At 38.3% G+C, this 27140-nt stretch overlaps 1 protein-coding gene across 2 annotated transcripts in view; it reads left to right on the top strand.

The window, feature by feature from the left end:
- DMD (dystrophin) overlaps nucleotides 1-27140 on the top strand; it is a 1188090-nt gene that overhangs the window by 536027 nt on the left and 624923 nt on the right. For both annotated transcript variants that reach the window (XM_081951523.1, XM_081951524.1), the window contains exons 39-41: nucleotides 6922-7074; nucleotides 7854-8036; nucleotides 25584-25778. In XM_081951523.1, coding sequence (XP_081807649.1) covers nucleotides 6922-7074; nucleotides 7854-8036; nucleotides 25584-25778 — 531 coding nt within the window. The remainder of the gene's footprint in view (nucleotides 1-6921; nucleotides 7075-7853; nucleotides 8037-25583; nucleotides 25779-27140) is intronic.

A 27140-nucleotide genomic window follows, 5' to 3' on the forward strand; every position in this document is an offset into this window, starting at 1 on the left:
TGGTTCAACATATATTTCATGAGGGGAAGGGGATAGGTGTTCTTCACGCATACCGCATTCAAGCTCGCAGATCAACACAGAGACGAGCACCACTATCTTTCTTTTCTCTGCAATTTGAAACGGGGCTTTATTGAACCAGCGAAGTCGAAAGTAGTGGTCACTACTTTCGACTTCGCTGGTTCAATAAAGCCAGCATTTCAAATTGGTGTTGATGTATGTGAGAAAAATATCCCAGATATAATTTCTTCATACCAAAAAATGGTCAAGGAGGCAAGTGCAACAGAAAGCAGCTATTTTATTACACCTGTGCAGGTGGATTCCCAAACACATGAGAATCCCTACAAGGTGCATAGGCACACCTAAAATACACAAAATGATGTATCATATGCGTCCTATCCTGGATACAAAGAATACAATTGCATGCAAAAAATACAAGTGCAAAGTACAAGGAAATTCCCCAAATGTTCAGAAAGCATACGTGTTCAGAAGCCCCAAAGGACCTCACTTTCCCAGAACTAAACAATAAGGTCATTACCGGCTTCCTGCAAAACATGTCCTGTTACTCCCTGTTACAAAGGGAGTTTCCAAGCTATTAGGTTATTTCTGAGCAGGTCATGCTGACCCTAGGATTTCATTCCAGGCTGTGATTTTCCAGAAAAGCTTGCCGGCTAGTCAGATATTCAAGATGGAGCCTATCAGGTTCCTCAAACAATTTCATCTAATTTGCCCAAATAATTCAAGGATCTAGCCTTATTCTCTCAATGTACTTCCTCAATTCAACCATCTCCTTGGGAGTCATGGAGTACATTTTTGGCTTTGGTAGGGTAGCCCCAGGTTTGAAGTCTATTGCACAATCTGTGGGCTGGTGAGGGGGAAGATAGTTGACATCTTCCTCATTGAACACCTCTGCCAAGTCCCAGTAGTCTTTTGGTACTTGTTGGATCCCTGGGTTTTTTTCTCTGCTGCAGGTGCTGCAGGTTCTGGGCTCTTGGGCTCAATCTTCCCTGGGTGGCTCTTTGGCTCCACCGGTGGTAGCAGCCCAAATCCGATAATCAATTTTCTAATGCCATATTCTCACTTTATCATAGGCATCCACTTGTCCAGCCATGCAAACCTCACGATAATTATTTCCAGAATCTTTGGAGCCACAATAAATCTGAGGAGTACATAGTGGCGGCTTATTTGTAACTTTACCAATTCGGTCATTAGCATGGCTGGGGTTCCCCCAATTAGCGTCCCATCTGCCTGCTCAAACCGAATGGGATGGGCTAGAGGTCTTGTGTGTATGCCTAGTTGCTTTACAATCAACATGCTGATTAAGCATTGTGGACACTGATTAAGCCAGTGTCCATAACTGCTTCAACTTTCCCCTCCATCCCTGTTTCGGGTACTTGAAGCTTGGCTTGGATGGCAAAGGGATGGACTGGTGCACTCACCATTGGGTCATCTATACTATTCTCTTCCTCAGAGGTTTCCCCATTGGTTAGACTTTTCACCACTTTAGGTTGGGGATCCGTTTTCTGAGATTGTTGACCCAGATGACTCTTTTCTGGTGGCTTCTGGGCCCTTCACTTTATTGCGCTGGCAGTTGGTGCACACGTTTGTGATATGGAGGCTGAAGCCAAGCACTCTGATGCTTTGTGGCCAGGTTGACAGCAACGGTGGCATTTTATTCTTCCCCCCTCCCCGAGGGAAGGAACCCAGTTGTACCTCTAAACTTAGGAACTGCCTTGTCACATTGTTCTGCTATCCATCCTGCAGCTTCCCCTTCATTTATCCCTCCTGCCATTGTCGAGAAAATTTCTCTGTCGGAAGATGGGATAAGAACCTGTTGGGGCATTGCAGATGGGACTGGACTCAGTGGAGAAGTCAATCCCTGGGTTGGCCCTTGCCCAGTTATCTGACATGGTGCCATCTGCTGAGGGAAGGTAGGTGCCCACTGGCATCTCTCCCAAACATGACCTGGGAAGAAAGCCAATTCCAGTGGTACTTGATTCACAGGTTAAGCACTACACTAAAATACCAAATTGGCTTTCAACAATGGAAGCATTAATTTATCCAAATGTATTACATATAGATAAAATAAAGTGATACAAAGATTTACTAAATAATCATGGGAACTGAAAGCAAGACCAAAAGGTAGAGTAGGGCATAGACATCGATTGGTGGCCATACATGCAAATTCAGGCTAGATATAGGAAAGACATAGAAAAGTACAGATTCTAAAAAGAACCACAAGAATTTGATAAGATTCTACAAAGTACAGAGGATAAATTGATTAAGAAAATATTCAATTATTTATTAAATTATAGAATGGAGGAGGTGGTTGTTAAAGAAAATATGATAACTTGGGCCAAAAACTTTGGCTACAATATTGAATTGGAGAAATGGGAGGAACTTTTGACTGAAAATTATAAATTGACAATGTCAGTAGCCTATAAGGAAAATATGTATAAAATGTTCTACAGATAGCACCTCCCCCCAGCGAGATTGGCCAAAATGTATCTGAATATATCACCAGACTGCTGGAAATACAGACAAAATCTGGGAACATTCTACCATATGTAGTGGACGTGCCCAAAAGTAAAACAATATTGGAATAGATTAAGAAAATGGCTCGAAGAAATAACCAAGCAACAAATAGACATGAAACCGGAATTATTTTTATTGGAAATATTTACAGGGAAGTATGATTAAATGCAGTACTGATTTTGGGTCATGTCAATCTCTGCCTCCTCTGCCACTAGGTGCCATTCATGCATGCAATTAGGCCCCACCCCTCCAGGCCAGGCAGGCAGTGTACAGGTTGTTGTTGAGCCTGACTTTGAACCAGCAGACTAGGATATTTTCTGGTCAGTCATCTCAGCCAGCCAGGGCACAGAATTCCTCAGTGTATTCAGCTACAGGGCGACGGGCCTGCTTTATGACTCTAATATGGTCACAGGCTTTGTGATTGGTGAGGGGGTCTTCGAAGCGGTGTCGCAGGGCTGTCATGAATCAATCAAAGTCTCACAGCTCTGGACCATCGGCATTGTGGAGGGTCACCATCCATCTGGCAGCTGCCCCTTCTAGGGCTAGGCTGACGATTCGCAGTCATGCTCACTGGGTGGAAAATTCTGTCCATATTCTTGCATATAGATGAGGATCTGAGCCAGGAAGAACCCCAATTTCTAGGGATCTCCATCAAATTTTACCCCCAATGGGGGAGCTTTCCTCTCCAGCCATGGGCCTTTGGGTTGGCTGGGAAACATTGCCTGGGCTGGAATGGCAGGAGGCTGGATCCCTGGCGCAACTGCTATTCCCCCAGCTTGGTCGGCTGCTTGGTTAGTTGTGGCTGGATCAGGAGTGACTGCTTGGGGTCCTTCGGCTGCTGGATCACCGACTCTCCTCTGTTGGCATTCTGGTTCACCTTGGACATTGAGGTTTTGCAGGACTTCCATCATGGGACGGTTGATGTGCTGCTTCAAATGACATCTGTTAGTGGTTCCCCGATCAGTTCCTCCTGATCGGAAAGGGCTTCCAGTTCCTTTTTCCAGCTGGGTTTCTAGCTGCCATGGGTGAGGATCACCCCCCCCCCCCCGGTTCTTCCATCCCTGCTGTCCCTTTTTCCTACACCGACAGACCATTGGGGCCTCGTGGAACTTTCAAAGACAGCTTTAATGTTTTCTATGGGACATATGGAGCTGGTATCAGGTTGGGTAGTTGTTGATGTTTCCCCCCAGCTTCCCCCTGTTCACTGCTCTGTTCAGACATTGTTGCAGGGTCCCCACAGTAGAGTATAAATTTGGAAGATTTTTTTTTCTCTCCGGGTTGACCACTACTGCAGAGCCTGCTTTATGTAAGATGTGTGAAGATGTTTTTGTACTAGCCTCTCTGAGAAATAGATAATTTTCAGGATCATCTTTCGGCTCCCCCCCACACCTTGCATCCTCTAAGCGGTGAGGGTTTTCCAGACGTCTGAGATACCAGTCAATGGTTATATAAACAGGCAAGGCAAGACATAGAAAGGAGAAATAACAAAATGAATCAAATCCAACCCCCCTTCTTCATCCACTGAAGAATGGCAGATACACAGATCTGACAGGAGGATCCACACCCCTACCTCCTTTAAAAAAAATCTTACTATCAGTGAGCAATCATTTCCCTTGGCCACTCCAAATCAATGTGAGAGACTTTTGTCCCAAAGGTGCTTTTTCAAGAGGCAACTGGACTTTCTGGAAACCAAGAAAGTTCAGTTGCCTCTTGTAAAAAGCACCTTTGGGACAACCATGATTTGGATGACTGAAGAATCTCCATAGACAAGAGACTCCTGTGCTCAGTGAACTGACAAAGCACCCTTTTCCACCCAGGAGAAGCACTCATTAGATCAATTTGCACCACTTAAAGATATCAGCTGGACTCCTTCACCTCACAAGATATCCTAAGGAAATCATCCAGATTTAAGGAAAGATCAATATCCCCAGAAAGGCAGAAAAATCAGATAGAGTACCAAGCTTGCATCATGCCTCTTGGAAGTACACCCAAAAGCACAGTGCCAGGAACCACTAAAGCAGTGGCTAAAAGCTTAAAACAACCATTCCCCTTTAAGAAAGTCAAACCCCTAATAAAAGTACCAGCAAAGAAAAAAATGACTCCAAAGAAGCTCAGGTGACAGAAAGACTAGGCATACTACCAAGAACCATTAGCTGTTAGTTGCAATGTAACAAGGAGTAACCAGAGAGGCAGTCTCTGTAAGCAGGGCAATAAAGATAAGGATAAGGCATACCAGAATGTTTCCTTCCTGCCTTCCTGACAGGATTAGCCCTGTAAAGTGGAAAAAAACAAAAGGCTATTGGAAGGAGATTTCTTACAAGAACTGGTTCTCTGAACTGCTCAGAAAATTAACAAAAAGTTCTCCTGAATAGGTGCAAAAGGGCTGAATCCCACCACTGCATGGCTTGTTTAGTGAAGAAAAGGACCAGAGGAGACACGATAGCAATGTTCCAATATTTGAGGGGCTGCCACAGGGGTCAAACTATTTTCCAAGGTACCTGAAGGCCAGACAAGGAATAATAGGTGGAAACTGACCAAGGAGAGATTCAACCTAGAAATAAGGAGAAATTTTCTGACAGTGAGAACAATCAACCAATGGAACAGTTTGCCTTCAGAAGTTGTGGGAGCTTCATCAGTGAGGCTTTCATGAAGAGATTGGACTGCCATTTATCAGAAATGGTGTAGGGCAGGGGTTGGACTAGATGACCTACAAGGTCCCTTCCAACTCTTTTAATCTAATCTAAATATGTTTCTTAGAAAGCTTTTAGATAAAAATCAATAATATATAATACATATGCTGCATAAACAGGATGTGTTGCTCAGTGGCTAAAACACTTAGCTTGTCAATCATAAAGGTCAGCAGTTTGGTGGTTCGAATCCTTACCGCCACATAATGGAGTGACCTCCTGTTACTTGTCCCTGCTTCTGCCAACCTTGCAGTTCAAAAGCATGTAAAAATGCACGTAGAAAAATAGGAATCACCTTTGGTGGGAAGGTAACAGCATTCTGTACACCTTCGGCATTTAGTAAAACTGGCCACATGACCATGGAGGCATCTTCAGACAGTGCTCGTTCTTTGGCTTTGAAACAAAGATGAGCACCACCCCTAGAGTTGGGAACAAGTAGCACATATATGCGATGGGAACCTTTACCTTATGCTGCATAATATTCTTGCAATTATTGATAAGTTTGGGTTTTTTGCCTCCTGAACCCCGCTCCTTCACCAAAATGGCCATGCATAGCTTTTAGAAGGCTTTCAGAGAGCTTTTGGGGGCTGAGGAGGGCAGAAATGAGCAAAAAGCTGACCATATTTTTGCTCAATTTTTCCCCTCCAGCCCCCAGAAGCACTCTATAAGCTTCCTAAAGGTTATTCCATGCCCTTTTTTTGACAAAATAGGCATGTTTTCATGAAAAATGGGCTGTTTTTTGCTTGTCTCCCCCCCCCCCCGAGCACTCTACAAGCCTCCTAAGGGCTATTCATGCCCTTTTTTTGAAAAAAAAAATGGGCCCGCTTTTTTTTTTTTTTTAGATTTGCATTTTCAAAACCTTGGTGCCTCTTATACTCCAGTGTGTCTTATAGTCCAAAAATATGGCAAATCAAATTAAAGCAAAGTAAACTGCAAATTTTAAAAATGGAATTTTAGGAAATATTTTACTATGTGTCAAAGGCAATAAAATAAAAATGTTAATTGTATTAAATTGGTGCATTAAATAAATTATTAGCATACATATAATATAATGCATGGCAGAAGTAGCCATAGTCAATAATTAAACTTGTAATTGGCAAATTAATTAAACTGAATTTCTGTTTCAGGGTATTTGATACTCAAAAGTCATTCAAAACCTAGAGTTGCATTTAAAGAAGGACAAGCAAAGTTTCTCTGCTTCACATAAATTTTCTTTTCTTTCTTTTTAGTAAACTTTGGAATGTCTAAAATTAAAAATTTTGAATGAGGGCAATATGTGCACATTAAAGTACTCTTTGGATTTCCATCTATTAGCAGGTTATAATTTAAAATAAAAACATTTTGCAGTTAAATTTATATAAGTATCTCTTGCATAAAATACTAGCATTTGGAAAATTCATTGTTGTATAAATCTGCCTGTTAATATTTCTGTTTCAAATTTTAGGCTACCAATTCTAGCTTTTTTAAATGTGTGAAGTTCCATAATACATTTCTCTTTACATTATAAGTATAGAGAAGTAAGAAAATATTTTGGTTTACTTAAAAATATAAATTTACATTCATAATTATAATTATTATAATTCATAATAATTTTTAAAAATAACCTATCCACAGTTTTACTCTATCCCATAGTGCATACAGTATTTACTTATACCACCATTTAAATATTACTTTTTATAACAAACATATGTATTGCAAACAGGATATGAGATTGCAAAGAAGGAAAAAAGCTTTGGAGATTTCACATCAGTGGTATCAATATAAGAAGCAGGCAGATGATTTAATGAAGTTCCTGGATGACATAGAAAAAAAAATGTCAGTCCTGTCAGATCCCATAGATGAACATAAACTAAAGGTAATATCATTTCCTTCAGAGTATTGTATTTGTTTCTGTAAACAAAATATGTTTCTCTGTTGTCTAGCTAGAGTAATTAATATAAATAATAGTAGCTCATCACTTAATGCTATTTAAGTAACTGAGATGAAGTTTGTTGAAATCTTTTGCATCTAGATTGAATATATATGTTGAATGTGCCATCTTCAAATACTTTCCAAGAAAAAAATAATTGACTTTTTTATCTTTATTCCAGATGAACAAATGACTATCGGTACATGGCTGAACTCTTTTTCATATTTAGCAGCACACTCATTTTCATCAGAACATATTCATAAATCATGGTCAAAATTCTAAAGATTTGCTTATACGTTGTCAAAAATTTGTTTATTTTTCATCCTCTTCTTTTGCTTTATTCTTTTTTATGTTCTCTCCAATAGTAATTTAAAAAAAAACCTTTAGCCATCTAATCAACAATTACTATGGATATTTAGTGTGTAATTCCAGCATTACGGTCATCTTTCCCAGTTATCACACAGTGCTAGGGTTAATTAAACCGTTAATATTTTGGCCTATGGTGTCACATTTCCAGCATATATGCACTGAAATATCTAAAATCAATGAGCTATATAATCCAGAACTCTTCTCTATTTCTTTTGTTTATATCTTAACTCAGGTTTTAAAATAATATTATTTCTTTTTCTTCTTTTTTAACAATACCTCTACAAAAGTATTTTGCTAAGGAACTGATGATCTAGTTAGCTAATTGTCCTGGGCCCTGTATTGATTTTGCTCAATAGGAAATTAATCAAGAACTGGAGGAGAAGAAGGAAGAGCTGAATGTGGTACAGAGGCAAGCTGATCGCTTGTCTAAGGATGGGGCTGCAAAAGCAGTGGAACCAACCCAGATACAGCTCAGCAAGCGCTGGCAAGATATTGCGAGCAAATTTGCTCAGTTTCGAAGACTCAACTATGCACAAATTGTGAGTTGTTCCTGGAAAACATTTATGTTTGCAAATACTACTACTAACAAAACTCTACTAACATTGAGAATTCCCAATGATGTGTCTGAAATAGAGAATCTGGTCAGCGATTCAGATCTCTTTTATTTACAATATAAAATAGTTTTCATTTTGTATGATTTTTCTCTAGTAAATGCCCTTAAAATAAAATAGGAAGTGGTTCAATCAGCAATATATTAGCATTAAAGGAAAAAGAACCTTGTTTTTGTTGCCTCATTTTATTCATAACATTACCAGTTTAAAGCTATCAGCTTTGCCATATATTTATTTCATTCAATTAACATGTTCAAACTGAGAAATATTTATTTTTCAATCTGTCATCCCATGCACAATCTAATTAGTTTTTATTTATTCGTCATGTTCAGATGTATTCAGAAAAAACTGAGGGTTCTTTATTGTATTATTTCTGTAACATAGGTTCTTTTCAACTTAATAGGAAGGAAACATACATGTTATTCTCTGCTTTTTACAAAACTTCAAATGTTATATTTAACAACAAATGAGTAAAACAAAACTGTAGTACGAAGAGTTGTACCTGTACAAGTTTTTAATTTGTACAACTAACAAATACAAATCTCTGCCTCATAGAGATGTTGTGAGGAACTATTAATTATATATGCTTTTATGGAATTATGTGCTCATTTTATTTGGAACAAACAGCTTTAGAAAATATGTCCACAGTAATTATGTAAGAGGCCTGTGCTAATCAATAATTGAGATGTATAAAAGTATAAAATATCAATAAATAAACAATAAAATATAATAAAATATGTTTATGGTTAATAAACTGATAAGATTCCTTTTCATTATTTTGAAAATAAATGAGAGACAGGTGCTGTTTTCTTAAATTGGAGAATAAGGGAAGGGGAAGGGGAAGGAAAGGATTTGCTTCATGTATTTTTTTCCAAGTTTTTTTTTTTAAATCATTAAAGGTTCACATTGTTATTCTTTCAAAAATGATATCTCATGTTGATATCTTGCATAGTTGCAAGGAGAGAATGGAAGATAAAGGAGGAGTAGGAGGTACAGATAATCCCCAGGTTACGAGCATTCCCTTAGCGAACGTTTGAAGTTACGCGATCAATGCCCCCCCCCCCCGTTTCGAACAAGGCCCAAAACAAATCTTGCAGCACCTCAGCAATTGTTCGCTCTTATAAACAACCTCAAAGGGTCTGCAACATTCACCCTGAACATTGCAGGCCAAAATGGAGCTTCCAAGAAGCCCCGTTCAGGCCTCCCCTGGCCTGTTTAACTGGATACTGGACTCTCAAAATATTATACAATTAATGCATAAGATCAGACAGGTTGAGATAATAAGGCATTTTGCTTGTTCCAAAGTTTTTCCTTAGATATCAAAAGTGGCATATAGGTAAGGTGACCTTTAGGGAGGACAGTCCTTCTTTTGTAAGTTCTGTCCTCCCTCGAAAAGTGTCCTCCTACATGTCCTCCTTTTTGATATTTGAAGGCTAATATGTTGCGCGTTATGTGATGTATTTTATTAAACAGTTTTTAATGGTGTTTTTTTTACTTCATCGCAAGTATATTGAACAGATATTGAATCTTGTGTTGAATTTTTATCTAAAGAAATGCTAGACATTAAAATAGACGACAATTGTCTCTTTGAAGAAATTAGAAGACTGAATGTATATTTAAATTCTGAAAAATTAATACAATGGGAAAATCAACATGTTGAAATTGATAAAAGATGGGTGGATATTTTCAGCCATTTCAAAAATGAACATATTCCATGTGAACATTTATTTATACTTGTTCAATTTACGTTGTGCTGCCCTGGAACTAATGCAGCAGTTGAAAGAGTTTTTTTCAATTGCCAATGATTTTTCGACAAGTGAGAAATCGAGATTGAATGTTGATACTCTAGCTGCAGCACTTGCCGTAAAATTCAATATGAAGGATATTTCTTGTTCAGATATTTCCAATATATTGTTAGAAGATGATACATTGACAAAAAATATTAATTCAATGGAAAAGTACTCATTTAAATAATAATTAACAGACATGTAAGCATAATTACAATATAAAATGTTGCAAATGTTTTATTATGCATATATCATATTTTAGTGTATTATTGTTGCAATGAATAAAATATTTCTTTTATTTACGATATATTTTTTCCAATTTATTTGTCCTCCTTTTCATTGTAAAAAAGTTGGTCACCTTAGCATTTTGGACAATAGGACGTGTTTTGTCCTCCTTTTCATTGTAAAAAAGTTGGTCACCTTAATATAGGATATGAATTTTGGAGCATATTTTTAGACTAGTAATATAATAGTAAATTCACTAAGTATTTTTTTTTCAGAATTCCTGAAGTCTAAAGTAAATCTTGATACTTATTCTTACAAATCTGACAGCTAACCAGGTCATGCCATGTATTTTCCCTCCCCCCAAAATAGGCAAAATTAGCATATGGGTGAATCCATAAAAGTAAGATTGGTTTACTATACAAAGTTACACCTGATAACTTAAGGTTAAATATAGGACTAGTATTATTCAGGGTTTAGTTACTTAATTAATTTCTATATCTAGGAAATTGTAACAAGGAACAACAGAGAAGGAGGGCTCATCTTTCATCTCCATAGTGCAGTAATTTCTGACCTACCGTATTTTTTGGAGTATAAGATGCACCTTTTTCCCTCAAAAAAGAGGCTGAAAATCTGGGTGTGTCTTATACACTGAATACAGCATTTTTGCCTCCTGAAACCACACCCACTTTACCGAAATGGCCATGCATAGCTTTTAGAAGACCTTCAGAGTGCTCCTGGGAGCTGGGGAGGGCAGAAATGAGCAAAAAATGGGCCATTTTTTGCTCAATTTCCACCACTATCCCAGCCCTCAGGAGCACTCTATAAGCCTCCTAAAGGCTATCCATGCCCTTTTTAAAACAAAAAACTGGCCCATTTTTGCAAAGAATGGGTCATTTTTTGCTCGTTTTTGGCCCCCACCCCACCCCGCAGTAGCACTCTACAAGCCTCCAAAAGCTATTCATGCTCTCTCTTTTTTTGAAAAAAGGACCCTTTTTCATGAAAAACGGGCCATTTTTGGGAGGTTTGCAAAGTGCAAAAACTTTTTTTTATTTGCCTCTTCAAAATCTTGGTGCATCTTATACTCCAGTATGTCGTATACTCCAAAAATACGGTACATAAAACTGTCAACATTTCCCTTGGGATGTGATAATTCATGTGAGAGGGGCCTCAGGTATTTAGAAATACATTTTCAAAAGGTGATAAACATGTTTGTTCTGGCTGCTACCATCAGTTATTGCCATGCCATTTTTTGATTGTAACTCTCTATTTTCTAGCAGAAAATTGATACTGTCTTTTATGTTGTGACAGTACCTGAGGGGAAACTAAAAAGGGGGTTTTATCTTTAAGGCTAGTATATTGCAGTGAGTCATTTCTTCACATTCACATAGTCATGGTTCTTAAAAATTTAGTCTATCGTATTCTCCAGGGTATAAGGCGACTGGGTGTATAAGACGACCCCCTCCCTTTCCTGTTAAAATATAGGGTTTGGGCTATACTCGCCATATAAGACTACCCCTCTTCTGAGGCACACCAAATAAAAATTAAAAAAACATCAGATTTCATTTCAATATGGTAATTGTAATTCAAGTGGTTATGACAGGTATTATGCAGGTATTTAGCAGGAAAACTGTCACTTATAAACATGGCTGTTTGTCATCAAACATGTAATATAAAACATTGCAAGTGGATTAAACTTTTCCTAATTCACTCTAAAGCTGAAAGAAGGATAAGATGATAAACCCAGGGGGGTGCCATGCTGTTTGTTTTCTAAGGTGTCAACCAAACTGGAACCGATGATGATAGGGGGAAGATGAGAAACAATAGAGATAGCTCATTCACCATGTCTTCCTTTCTGCCTCTTTTACCCTGCATTTCTCCAGAAGTAGTTTATTCATTATGTGAATTCAGCTGGCAGTTCTCTCAAATTGAAAGAAGCAGATGAGTGATAGCCAGGGAGTATTAATCCCAACCCCAATCCCCTTTGAAAATCTTTTTCCTCACTAATCTCACTGTTTAAGGTAAATGACTTAATAATGCAATAGCCCTGATCAACCACACTTTCCTTAAAATTAAATAATTTTGACATGTAGGAACTGAACTTTCTTTTGGTTAGAATGTCCCTTCACATCACAGCCTGATGTCACAGAGTAAGAAAGAAAAACACATATATGATATGTATGTCATTTAATTTATTTATTCCCCTGATAGAATAATTTATTTAAGCTATCCAAACAAGAACCCCACTAGATAAGATCAACAGATCATTTTGTTCCGAATCCCATGGGCAAATGTTTCTAAAACCCCATTAAAGAAAAAATTAAGATTCTTCCTACTGTCTTCTTTTCAGAGATATGCTGTTTGTATGGAGGGGCTATTTATCACAACATCCCTTCCAAATCTATTCACAATCAGATTTTTGTTTAAAGTCCTAGAGTTAAAATATCAGAGAAGTGCTATGCTTTACCATCTTAATAGCATCCCAGTTCAGGCCCACTACAAAGACCACACTATTCACTGCTCACCTGGAGCTGGGTTCTCCTAAATGTTATAATTCTGTATTAAGTTGAGCTTGAAAATACCATATATAAATGACAACACCGAAACACACTAGAAGGCAACCGGTGACAGAATGCTACTGTATGGTCAACTTATAAAATGTGGTAAAACTCATTAACAACTCTCTTGTTTAGCAAACAAAATTTTGGGCTCAATTGTGATCATAAGTTCTCTTTCTTTTTCTTTCTATCTTGTGTCTCTCTCTCCCTTTTTCTTTCTCTTTCTTTCTTTCTTTCTTTCTCTTTCTCTGTCTCTCTCTTTTTCTCCCTCTCTCCCCTTTCTTCCTTTCATTTTCTCTTACTCTTTCTCTGTCTCTCTCTCTTGCCCCCCCCTCTCACACACACACACCTTCTAGTTGGCAAAAAAAATTTGTTTTGCCAGCTGAGAAGCTGGCAAAGCAACCTCGTTTTCCCTGCTGCCCGCAGCTCTCAGAGGAAGGAGGCAGGGAAACGATCCCTGGGCCTCATCTCTGCCTCCTTCCTCAAGAGCTGCTTTGGGGATGGCCAGCCAGCCTCTCCCATCAATGTGCCCTTCACTCGCCTTTCACCCGGAAGCTCTGCCGGCGGGGTGCCTCCTATTTCACCTCTCGAGAGACGCTCAGGAGAGATGCGAGGAGGACGCTGGACACTGGGGGGAGGGGGTGGCAGTGACACCCATTGCTGCTGCTGCTGCTGCTGCTGCTGCTCCCAGTAATGCAGGCTTCTCAAAGAGCATTAAGTTGCAGGTACACAGATTCCAGCAGCTGTGTTTTGCCTTGAAACTTGCTGTCTTGGCAACCCGAAGGGGACATTCTTCCAGTGGCATCTCAGACAAGGAAGCAAAACCAACTTTGTTTTTTTATTGATTTGGTTGGTTCCAGGACCGTGGGAGGTGATCAGATGGCACTTTTTATGCCCATAGTGATCCATTTTGTTGTTTGCATCTCCCCCGTGACTCTCGCTCGAGATTCCGGCTGATTTTTTCCCAAGCAGCGGCCGCTGCCGTGAGCACCAGGAAACCTCCCGCTCCAGCCTCCCCCGTTCTACTACATTAAGATCCCCATGCTTCCCATTCCCACTGGAAACATGCAGGCCATGCGAGTGAGCAGGCGCGTGAGGCCCCCCCAATGATCTGAGGGGAGCCGAGAGGCACCAAAGCCGTCTTCCCTCCCTCCCAGCTAAGGGTCAGAGCGCCTGAGATGCCACTGGGAGAATGTCCCCTTCGGGGGGCCGGGACAGCAAATTTCAAGGCAACATGCAGCTGCTGGAATTGGTGCACTCGGTATAGCCGGCGTATAAGACGACCCTTGATTTTTGAAATAATTTTTTGGGAGTTAAAAAGTCATCTTATACGCCGGAAAATATGGTAGTCTTGACAACAGTGAGAATTGCTTATATTTGGTGAAATGGTTCTTTGATAGAAAGCCTAAATAAGCTCTTCTCATATAATGAAAGAATATAATTGTTTAGTTTTGCTGATGCAATTGGTAAACATATCTGCTGAAATTGAACAGATTTGCTATTTCTCAGAAAGATTTACCAACCTGGTCCATTTTACATGAGAAAATTAATATCCACCAAGTGGAACTGAAGTAGAAACTTAAAAAGTAATTTAGTATAAAAAGCTTCACTAGTAGGAATTTGTGATGCTTTTACATTCAATTTACCTTACTGTTCATTGTAGAGTTTACTAAGCAGTGGATTACACTTACTTTGGATGTTGCCCAAAAGGTGAATATTCTGAGTTGTCCTCTTGTAAGAATCAGCCATGGTTCTTTCTACAACAGAAAAATAATTTGCAATCTTTAAATGAGCCTTGGTGTGCTCAGCCCACACATTAACAATAGAAAAGAGCTAATCTTATCAACATTATTTTCAGTTCAACAGTTGGCATCTCTCCCAGCTTGGAGATAAGCAAGTTACTCAATCAGGCAGAAATTGTGTTGTACAAATCCTACTAGTCATACAGAAAGTAAATGTGTTGCTTTTTGATGACAGAAAGATTCTCCTTTCCAATTGCACACACAAAACAATTGTAACTGCCACCTGTAAAAAAAAGGGGGAGGGGGTTGGATTGAGTTCTTGATTCCTCTACATGACTGAAGAACAGCAAGTATTGAAATGCAATGCTAGACAGAGGGTAAAACAATGCTCTACAAATCAACAAAACCACCATAAAATTTTTATATTTGTAGATGTCTTCTGATATCCCTAATTCACCAAAGCATCCAAAGAATGTAGCCCAACTGTCAAGAAATCAATCTAAACTAGAGTAAAAGCTTTATATTTCTTTTTTTAAAGTTTTTTTATTTTTCGCTTTCAAATTCATTCATACAATAGATATACATTCTTATAATTGCTATTTAACATTTGTCTATTCATCATAGTCTCTATACTCATTTTTACACACACACACACACACACACACACAATACAGTTTGGGTCACTTTCTTGCCACCCCGTGCCTCCATCTTATTTTGCAACAACCTTACTCCTTCCATCTTCTCAACCTCCCTTCTCTGCCTTCTTCCATCCTCCTCTCCTTCCTTCTCCTCTCTTTCCCCTCTCCTCCTCCCTTCTCTTCTTTCTTACCCTCTCTCCTACTCTTAATTCCCCACCCTTACTTTCTCTGCTTTACCCTTTCTTCTTTTCCCTCCTCATCCCCCCTCCTTTCCGTTGTTGCCCTTACTTATTTACTTTCTCTGATGGGTTCTCAGGGTGGCGTTTCAGCAATCCCAACTTCATATTTTCATACAAATAATTTTCTCTGTTTACATTTTATTTCTAATATTAGTTCCACTTAAATGGTTATTCCACTTGTATAGTTACATTTTAATATTTTCTTATTTCTCTTCCCCCTAATTTAATAATGTGTCATCTGAGATATTTATTTCATGTTTTGTGCCTTTCTCTTTCTTATATCTTATTTCAAGCCAATCGTAAAATCACCTCCATGTCCTTGACTCCTCTTTGTCCTTTATTCTCAGTGTCAACCTGTTCATTTCTGCAGTCTAATATCTTCTTTATTACCTCCCATTCCAAATTTTGCTTTCCAATTTTGTGCAAATACAATTCTAGCTGCTGTTATTATCTGTATGATCAAATATGAATCTTCTTTACTATATTTCTCTGGTAGAATACCCAATAAAAATACCTCTGGCTTAAACTATATGGGTTTATGTATTATTTTCTCTAACCATGTTTGTATTTTAACCCAATAGCTTTTTGCATTCCTGCACGTCCACCACATATATGATCCTGGTAATTGATGACATTTCCAACATTTAGCTGATTTATCCTTAGACATTTTTGCTAATCTTTCAGGTGGCATGTGCCATATATAAAACATTTTATACAAATTCTCTTTGCATGTTGTCACCATTGTCAATTTATAGTTCCTTTCCCATAGTTGTTGCCATTTTTCTAGTTCTATGGTATATCCAAAGTTTTTTCCCATCTTATCATTGTTTCTTTAACCTTTTCTTCTTCTAAATTTATTCTGAGTAGATAACTATACAATTTTAATCATTTTTCATCTGTTCCCATTTTATTTAATTCTGAATTTTCCATATTAGAACCATACTCTTTAACATCCTTCTCAAATCTTGTTTTTATTTGCATTTGTTTAAACCATCCTATAGCAATCCCTTGTTCTTCTAATTCTTTCTTCTGTTTTAGTTCTCCCTGTGCTGTGAATTTATCTTTGTACCTAATAACCTTTTTTATACTATTAATATTAGGGTATGTCAAAGCTTCCACTGTGAAAGCCACACTGGTATTTCCATATAGTGCTTTTCTTTCACTTTTTCCCATACTGCTTACATAGTATCTCTGAAAATAACCATGTATTCTATTTTTCCCATACCACAAAAATGCGTGCCAACCCAGTTGCATATCATGTCCCTCCAAGGATAATAACCTTGCATTTCTTAATAATATCCATTCTTTTACACGTTAGAGCTATGCTGCTCGGTAGTATAATTCCCAATTCGGTACACAAAATCCACCTGTAATCCTTGAATCTTGTAACATTCTTATATTAATTCTCACTTTCTTTCCTTGCCAAATATATTTTCCTATTATTTTATTTAGTTTTTGAAGTATTTTTTCCAGTTTTATTGGTATTGTTTGAAATAAAAATAATATTCTTGGTAATATATTCATCTTAATTACCGCTATTCTTCCCATTAATGATAGCTGTAAGTTTTTCCTATATCCATTTCAATTTGATTTCTTAAATTATAATAATTATCTTCCTTAATAGTTACACATCTCAAAGTCAGCTGTATCCCTAAATATTTCACTTTTTTACTATTTGAATATCTAGTTTCTCCATTATTTCTCTTTTATGTTTTTCTGTTATGTTTTTCACTAGAAATTTTGTTTTATCTTTATTAATTTTCAATCCTGCCATTCCTCCATACTCTTCTATTTGCTCTAGCAGTTTTGGACCTGTTTCCATTGGATCTTCCATAATAAATACCAGGTCATCTGCAAATGCTTGCAATTTATATTCTTCTTTTTTAATTTTCATTCCTTTTATATCTTTATCTTGCCTTATCTTTCTGTTCAAAACTTCTAGTGTCAATATGAATAATAGTGGAGATAGCGGGCACCCTTGCCTAGTCCCTTTTCTAATTGGCACTTTTTCTGTCATATCTCCATTTACCATTACCTTAGCCTGTTGTTCTTTATAAATAGTTTTAACCATATTTACAAATCCCTCTGCAAAATTCATCATTTGCAGTTGCATTATCATAAATTGCCAATTTACATTATCAAAAGCTTTCTGTGCATCCCAAAATAACAATGCCATTTGTCTCCCAGGGTGTACTTCATAATATTCTAATGCATTCAATATAATCCGCATATTGTCTCTAATCTTTCTCTTGGGTAAAAAACCATTTTGATCTGAGTGTATAAATTCACTTAACAATCTTTTGAGTCTTTCTGCCATTATAGATGCAAAGATTTTGTAATCCACATTTAATAATGTAATTGGTCTATAGTTCTTTATTTGCTGCAAGTCTGTTTTTTCTTTTGGGATAAGAGTTATATAAGCCTCCAACCAAGAATCTGGTATTTTGCTTTCAATAACAGCTCATTGAATACTTCTAGCATGCTGTTGCTTAACACATCTTGCAATGTTTTGTAAAATTCTGCTGGTAATCCATCCGGGCCTGGTGTTTTCCCCTCTTTTTTTGCCTTTTTATTGCTTCTGTTACTTCCATCATTGTTATTCTCTCTTCCAATGCCTTTTTAAATTTTTCTGGAATCTTAGGTATTTCCACCTTCTCTAGATACTATTTTATCTTTTCCTCTGCCACTGTGTCTTGCTGGTATAGTTCCTTATAATATTTTTCTGCTATTTTTTTCCTTTTCTTTCTTTTGATAACAAATATTCCCTTCTTGGTCTAATAATTGATTTATGAACTTTTTTTCTTTCTCTTTTTTCATCTTGTATGCCAACCATCATCCTGGTTTATTTGCATTTTCAAAGAAAATTGTCTCGTGGCTTTTACTTTATTTGCCACTTCTTCGTTTTCCATTAAATTCAATTTATGTTTTTCTAGGTCCATCAAGTTTTTAATTTTAACATTTTGTGGGTTTCTTTGTAGTTCTATTTCCAGTCTCCTGTATTCCTCCTCTATCTTCTTTTGTTTTTGTCTGTTCTGTTTGTTTCTTTTTCCTAAATAGATCTTTACTAGTCCTCTAGTGTATGCCTTGCTGGTATCCCATACATTCTGTAGGAATGTGTCCTCCTTCTTATCCTCTTTTTTAAAAAGTTCAATTCTTTTTCCATATATTGCTGAAATTCTTTTTCATTTAGTAGATTTTGATTTAATGTCCATCTCATTTTTTTTCTCTGACCTTTCCATGTCATTATTATTGGATTGTGGTCTGCCCATATACTTGTTTTTTTTTTATATAACAAAATTTTTTATTGGTTTTTCAACATTTATAGGGAAAAGGGTAAATGGACAGGTATACAAATTTTGGCAGTTGCAAAATGTGACAGGCGCCCCTCCCTCCATACTCATAGTATACATTTATATATAATGCATTGGTATATAATTGATTATAATCAGCATATTAGTTCTATTACTAAATTCAATCAGATTAGACATTACAGTATAAAATCCAGATATAATTCCATTATCACTTTCGGTCAGTTTATAATAATATGATTTTCTTGTTTATTTTTGTGATCTGAGTCTTCTTGCTATTGCCCCATCTCCCTCCACTGGCAGAGCTCTGGCCCCTCCCGTGTCCTGCGTGTCCGTTGTAGTGTCTCGTGTTTTTTCTAGGAGTGTTTTGTTTTTTTCCATAAAGGCCTGCGCCTCTATGGGTGAATTGATTCTAATTCTTGTCTCCTCCCAGAATATCAGCATACCTTCAGGCATCAACCATCTAAACCAAACCCCTTTCTGGTATAATTTATTCGCTAATTGCGAATAATTCTTCTTTTTTTCTCTAATCTTCTTAGGGATCTGCTTCAGAATGGTTATCTCCATATCATGGTATGTCAATGCTTGCCCCCTTTGTACACCCAGAATTTCATCTCTTGTGCTTTTTCTAAGAAATTTAATGTGAACCTCCCTGGGTACATTGTGTGTTCTAGCATAAGCTGAGTTCACTCTATAAACCAGGTCTATATCCCACCCCATCTGTTGTTTTTCTTTGTGTGTGTAGTCAGCCAGGATGTTTGTCATGATGTCCCTTATGTTTTCCCCATCTTCTTCTATAACATTTTGAAATCTAAGGTAATAGGACATTCTCTCAAATTCTATTTTCATCTGTTGGATGTCAAGATCTTTGTTCCCTTTCTGCACAGCTTCTACCCCCCCCCTCACCTCCTCCACCCCCCCTTCCACAAGATTCAGTCTTTGTGAGTTCTTATATATTTGGGCTTGATTTTCTTTAATTTCATCTTTCATTTCCCTTAGCTGTTTCTTGATTTCCTCCTGGCCCTGTAAAATTTGTTGAAGCATTTGTTGAAAGTCCATCTCTGTAGTCTTAGGTTGCATCAGTTCTGTTATCTTTGACTGTGTGGCTGGACTGGATGTTGTGGATGTTGGAGCAGAAGTGGAAAGCCAGGTTTTCCAGGAGGTGGTCTTTTGGATGCCATCCTTTATAACGTTAAAAGTTCAGTCCAAATATAAGATAAACAGTTAGAAAAGAAGGGTAGCCAGGTGAGTCCGGGAGCAGAAGAACCAGGCAGAAGAGAATCTCTCTAATAAGTCTGGCAATAGATAGAAAATTTCCCCTAGAAAGTTTAAAAAATACCAATCCACAAGAGATTCCTCTGGGAGACACGGAGACAAAGACCGGAAGCCTGAATTTTAAAGGTGGAGTCAGGTTTCACAGTTCATAAAGACAACGGAAGTGTGCCATCTTGCCCTGCCAGTTTTGGGCACAGAGGCATAACAAAGTTTTAAAAAGTTCCAAAAGTCCTCAAATCACAGTAATATGTAGAATTAAATTGAAAAGAAAATCATCTCAGCCTGGGTGAGGCTTCATTCATTGGCTCTCCCCCCTCCTCCTTCCCCGGGGGCTGAGAGCAAAATTGTTCCACGCCGCTTGTCCAGGGGGGGAAAAAAAACCCCTCCCTCCAGCCGCACCTCCAAAATGCTCCGAAAGTTATTTTAAGAAGCTGAGTAATTCTTCATGCAGAATAGGGAATGAAGAGAGAAGCAACCTCACCGCACTGCAGCTGCTTCCTTCTATTGTTGCATTCTCCAGTCGGCTTATAGCGAGGCGCGAGGCGCAGGAACGCGAAGCGCCCTCCGAGCTTGCTCCCCGGTGCCTTGGGCGCGCGAGAGACCTCCCGCCGCTGCAGGAGTCCTCCGCGATGCCGCCCCTCCGGCAGGACCCCTCTGCGGGGTGTCCTGTGCCCCCCAAGGAGTGGGGAAGCCCACCGGGGAGCGGAGCGGGCAAGGAGCTGCCCGTCGCCACCGCCGCCGGAACCGGAACTCCCCATATACTTGTTTCTATATCAATCTTTTATGTTTTAGCAATCAAATCTATTGTTGTCCAAATCATATCTATTCTTGACCATGACAGGTGTCTATTTGAGTAGAATGTATATTGTTTTTTTTCTCAAGTGTCTTCTTCTCCATACATCTTGTAGACTTAATTCATCCATCATTGTAAAGAATGTTTTAGACAGTGTTCTCCTTAACTTCTTATTCAACTTTGCAGTTTTATGATCCAGCTCATTATTTACTATCACATTAAAGTCTCCTAATATGCATATTTCTTCATATTCTATTATCTTTTTGTGTAGTTTTCCATAAAATTCTTCTTGATTGTCATTTGGTGCATATATCGCCACCATCAATATTTTTTATAATTCATCATTATTTCCACTATCAATATTCTTCCCTTTTCATCTTCAAATATTTGCTTTGATTGTATTGATTTTTTTGAAATATAGTGCCACACTTTTTTTCCTTTGATCAGCAAGCATCATATACAGCTCCCCCAATTTTGGATAATCCAAGTATTTTTTGTGTTGCTTTTTAATATGGACTTCTTGCAGGCATATTATATCTAATTTCAACTTCTCTAATTTATCGAATGTCTCTTTCTTTTTATGCTTGAACTTAGTCCTTTTATGTTTAATGATATTATTTTTATTTCTTTTTCCATGTCTTAATTATTTGTAGCTTTAGTTGATCTAGTCACTCTCATCTCCATTTGTCTCCTTTGCTCTTGCTCCTTCTCTTAATGCCCTTTCTTCTTGTTCTTTAGCTAGTTCTCTCTGTTATTTTTCCTTCTCTTCTTGTAGTTTTGTTCCTCTTTCCTCTCTCCGTCTCTCTTCTTCTTGTGGTCCAAAATATTGTTAGTAAAATGACTCTGCCTTCTCTACTGTATCCAGCCTGTGTCTTTGTTCCTGCCAAGTTACTAGTATCCCTACTGGTATTAACCATTTGAAATTAACTCCTTTTTTATTAGGCATTTGGTCAGGAATTGATATTCTCTTCTTAGATCTCTCACCCTTCTTGGCACTTGTTTAAGAACTATTATTTCTTTAGATTTATATTTTATTGTAGTATTCCTTGCAGCTTGCAGGATCTCTGTTCTAAATTACCTCTCTAGCGTATCTTGTAAATTTCATCAACCCCACTTAACACCTTTTCCTTTGATTCTTCCAGTTCATCCACCAATATGTCTGCCATTTTTTTCACTAGGTTCTCTTCCTTCTTCTCTTCAATGTTTTGGAATCTTAAATCAACCTTGTCCATCTCCCAAGAGATATTTATCTTTTCTTGATTTTTATCTGTTGTTGTCAGTCTATAATCCATCTCCTTCATTTTCTTCTATGTTGTTTCCACCCTTTCCTCCACTTTCTTCAATCTCTGCTCATTTTTTCCCATTATCTCTTTAACCTCTTTCAAATCTTCATCCACTTTGTTTATTCTTTCTTTGAGATCTTCATGCATAGCTGGTAACATACTCTTTAACTCCATACTGGCTTTATCTTGTTGCGTTGTATTTGATTATTTTTGTGCTGTGGGACTGGAGGTTGTTGCTGTCAATGAAGAATATGCTGTTATCTTCTTCATCTTGTTGATTTATTTTTACAATCAAAAAATAAAAAAAAGAAGAGAAAAGGGGGAAAATTCCAATTTTGAAGGTCAACTCTCCAAGTCTGTTGGACCAAGCTTCAGGTTCTTGTTACCCTAATCCAATTGTAGTAGTAAAATAATTTTTTTTAAAACAAATTCCAACAAAAAGGCCAAAGAAAAAAAATAAAAAATTAGCCACTGTTGTAAAATAAAAATATGTGTTTAGTTCCCCTTATTCCCTCCAAACTTTAGGTTCTTGTATCCTAATCCAATTGTAGTAAAGAGTAGAAAGAAAGAAAAAATGACCAAATTTCAACAAAAAGAGCAAAGGAAAAAAATGGTGAAAAACTGACCACACCCTCTAACAGGAGGAGAGAAAAAAGGAGAGAGAAAAAGAAAAAGAAAAACCCAATAAATACCCATTATGTGGAGATTTACAAGGAAAAAGCAAGAAAGGAATTCATTTAAAAAAGGAACCAGGTGCAGATCCACTTAAGGAAAATAACTTTCATTCTTAATATAGGTTAAAGCTCCACAATTCCAAAACAATTCCAAAACTCCAAAGTTGTAATCAGGAAAGTGGAAAACAAAAGCACAAAAAATAAATCCACAGCTGGTGTTTTGTCTTATGTGGCAGTTTTTATCACCACTCTGTTTATCAAGTCACTATGCATTGTCCAAGGTCATTATTTCTAACTTTGTTTTTTCTAATATATTCTCTCTGTTGCCACTAAATGGCAATGTTATTACTGAAAAGAATAGGTAAAGGGGGAAAATCCAAAAGCAACCTCAGAGTTCCAAATTCTTTAAATATTCTTTAAATATTCAAAGTCAAGATTTAAAAGTTTCACTAGCAATCAAATCTGTCCAGATGAGTCATTTATCTAATATTGGTGTTTGCTTCTCCACTGCTGCTTCCTGGAGTGGAGAGCTAATCTACACCCCCCCCTTTGCCTTCTCTCTTTTGTTCTCAGTCAATCAGGGAGAAAAAAAGCTTTTGAATACAACGTGCCCCAGGATAGTAGCACGATCTCACTCAGATGCTCCAAGCCACTTTCTTCTCTCTCTTTGTGAGGACGCCCCAACTCTGACAGCTCACAATTGCTGTCTTCATAGCCACCTGGTTGGGAGCTATTGCAGACATTCCAGGGGATTTGTGGTGCTCCCTTCACATCTGCCCATGCCCCCATTCCTCACTGCCCTTCTGAGACAGTTCTAACCTCTGAACAGGTCCCCAAAGAGGTAGGATATTGCCACTCCTCTAGGGAATCGAAGTTTGTGTGCATACCGTTGCGACGCTGGCCCCTCCTCCCCAAAAGCTTTATATTTCTAAATGCCTTGTGAAGTTCAACATCTATAAGAAACAAAGATATGTACAAAGTACAAATACACAAAAACAAGTATACAAAGCATTTTATAAGCAATATTTATATTTACAGTAACTGAAACATATTTACAATTACAATATAACTTACAACAATAGTATGTGAAGCACAGTAATGCATGCCGATTCACACTTTTTGCAATAGTTGCCTGAAAAATAATAACAACACATAGGTATTCAGTCTTATAAACTCTTAACATTTCCAGAACAAAGAATTAAGGAAACTTTATAATATACTAGACATGATAGCATACATTCAATTTCGACCCAACAATAACATGAACATGACTGTTAAGTGGAAAGGGATTTAGAATAAAATAGGGAATTCATTTGCAAGTATCTCTAAATTTACAACCGTTCAATCAGCAACCATTTCAAGTTACAATGGCCCTGAACAAATGGGGTTATGGAGTTCTGGCCATCCCAACACCCCCCATGGTCATGTGATGGCAATTTGGTGCTTGGCAATCTGTTCACACTTATGACTGCTTGCCAAGCATTATGTGATCATGTGATTGCCATTTTCAATTCTTCTTTGCTGGGTTTCTGAAAACATTAGTTGGGAAGCTGGCAGTGGAGGTTACAAGAGTTCCTTACACATGCAACACTCCCCAACCCCACTGCTTTCATACCCTGCTGGTACTTGCACATTCCCACGCATCCTCATTGATCCATGCTACACCTCTGCAAACCTTTCCTGATCACCCTTGCAAACCAGTATGGCATCTCTTGTGCATCTCTCACACTCCTATGCACCCTCCTTGATCTGTACCACACCTTTTGCATATTCCTTTGCATCCTTGCACACCCCACTCTTCCCAATCTGCAACACTTCTCTTACCTCTTGCACCCTCATGCATCCTCAACCCTCCCTGACTTGCACTGTTATTCTTGTGCATCCTCACAGAGCCTCATAAACCCTCCCAACCTTTCCTGACCTATGTCATTCCCTTGCACACCCTCCCTACCCCCTCCTTACCAATGAATCAGATAAAGCTGGAAAGGACCTTGGAGGTTTTCTAGTCCAACCTTCTGCTCAAGCAGGAGATCCTATACCATTTCAGACATGTGGCTGTCCAGTCTTTCCTTAAAAACCTCCAGTGACAAAGCACCTACAACTTCTGAAGGCAAGCTGTTCCAGGTTAATTGTTCTCACTGTTAGGAATGTTCTCTTCTTTCTAGGTTGCTTTTTCCTTTCCATCCATTGTTTCTTGTCTTGCCTTCTGGTGCTTTGGAAAATAAGTTGACCCCCCTCTTTGTGGCAGCCCCTCAAACTGTTATCATGTCAATCTTAGTTCTTCTTTTCTCTAGACTAGCCATACCTAATTTCTGCAACCATTCTTCATATGTTTTGTCTCCAGGCCTTTAATCATCATTGCACTTTTTCCAAAGTCTCAACATCTTTTTTTGTAATGTGGTGCCCAAAACTGGATGCAGTATTCCAGGTGTGATCTTACTAAGGATTTATAAAGCAGTATTAAAACTTCACATGATTTTGATTCTATGCCTCTGTTTATACAAACAAGGATTATATTAACATTTTTGGCTGCTGCCGCACATTGCTGACTCATGTTTAAGTGATCATCCATCTTCAACCTGCACTGCACATCTGTCATACACAAAAAGTACATTTTTCCTTGACATGTTTTCTATCTAACATTTTTTTAATGGGCAAAATGAGAAGCCTCAAATATATTCCTCAGTTTCATTTTCATAATCTTGGGACCATGACTAGTACTATTTTGCAATTGTTCTTTATTCAAACACATATCTAAGATGTGAATAAGAGGCATAAAAACTTGAATTTAAATAAATTAATTTGGATTATTATATGTGGAATATTAGAAATGTTTATTTGTAGACTATTAAAAGGGACAATGACACAACTGTGCATTATATAAACCTTGATACAGATTTGCTTTGTAAAAATATAATCAATCTAAAGAAAGATTTCTGTTGTATATCTGTACTAGCAAACTGTTCATGAGGAGACTACTGTACTGATGACTGAAGGTATGCCAATGGAAACTTCTTATGTGCCTTCTGCATACCTGGCAGAGATCCAACAGCTTCTACAAGCTTTGTCCACCTTGGAAAACTTCCTTAATTCTCCAATCCTTCAGGGAAAGGACTATGAAAATCTTGTTAGAAAAGAAAATGATCTCAAGGTAAGAAATCAAACCATTTAAATAATGTGTTCCGCTACTTACAGTAAAAGATGGATATTTCCATTCTTTAAAAAAAATTGGAAAGCATACTTTTTAATGGAGTAAATGAGGTGATGAAACATTTTACAAAACTCGAATGTGTTCAAAGCTAGGCATAAAATATGTTTGGCTAAATAAATGTATTAATTACATACAGTCACTCTCCAATTGATTTTTTCTTTTTCTTCAATAAAGTCCGATCCACAGAAACTGCCTGGACAAGTCCCTGTGGTTTACTTGGCAAGGTTTTTCAGAAGTGACATGGCACTGCCTGTTTCCTAGTGTTGAGAGAAAATAACTAGCCCAAGATCACCCAGCTGGCTTTGAGTTTAAGGCAACACTAGAACTCAGAGTCTCCTAATTTCTAGCTTAATGCCTTATCCACTAAACCAAATTGGTCCTCTTATATGCACATACCTACACTCCTTTAAGAATGCACATCAGAGGTGGGTTCCTACCAGTTCGGACCGGTTCAGTAGAACCGATAGTAAAAATCAGGGCTGGATCTCCAAACTGGTGGTTCCAGCAGGCTGGCCATACCCCTGAACCAGTCCCCTGGGCGCTGCTCGCGTCCATTGGACGGCAAGCTGACCGGAGCTAGGATGCGGCTGGCTGGCAAAGAAGCCTCTCAGCTGCATCTTTGAGTGCCAGAGGATAGAATGCTTCTTTTCCACCCAGCCACTGGGTGCCAAAAAGTCCTCCAGCTGGTGAGAAGAAAGCTGTGCAAGCGCAAAGATGGTGGCAGTGACCAGAGGTCTTTTTGGCACCCTGCACCAGTGGATGGGTGGAAAAGAGGCCTCTCAGCTTCCAAATTCAGCAGCAGGCTCGATCCCTTCACAGGGTCGCTTTTCTCTGTGCCTAAGAAAGATCAAAAGCCATGGAGCAGCAGCCTTTAAGGACAAAGCTGGTGTAGCACCTAGAGGTAAGAAAACGAATCACTGAGGGAAGGAATCCCCCGAAGCTGCTGGCTTTGCCGGCATTGTTTTTGGATCCCCAGAGCATGTGATCAGGGCGGCATGCGGCTCTGAGAAGCTGTGCTTTGCTGGCTCCTGCTGAAGCCTGCAGAATGCTTCTGGAGGCTGGGGGAAGGCAAAACCACCTTCATTTTTGCAAAAAATGGCCCATTTTTTGCCTTTTTTGCAAAAATTGAGGCATTTTTGCCTTCCCCCAGCCCCCAGAAGCACTTTGCAGGCTTCAGCAGGGCTGGGGGAAGGCAAAAATGCCCCTGTTTTTGCAAAAAAAATGGCCATTTCCCACAAAAACAGAGGTGTTTTTGCCTTCTCCCAGTCTTAAGAAGCACTCTGCATGCTTCAGCAGGAGCCG

Source organism: Natrix helvetica (genome assembly GCF_964273705.1).
Source record: "Natrix helvetica genome assembly, chromosome: 4".
In the NCBI taxonomy this organism is placed as follows: domain Eukaryota; kingdom Metazoa; phylum Chordata; class Lepidosauria; order Squamata; family Natricidae; genus Natrix; species Natrix helvetica.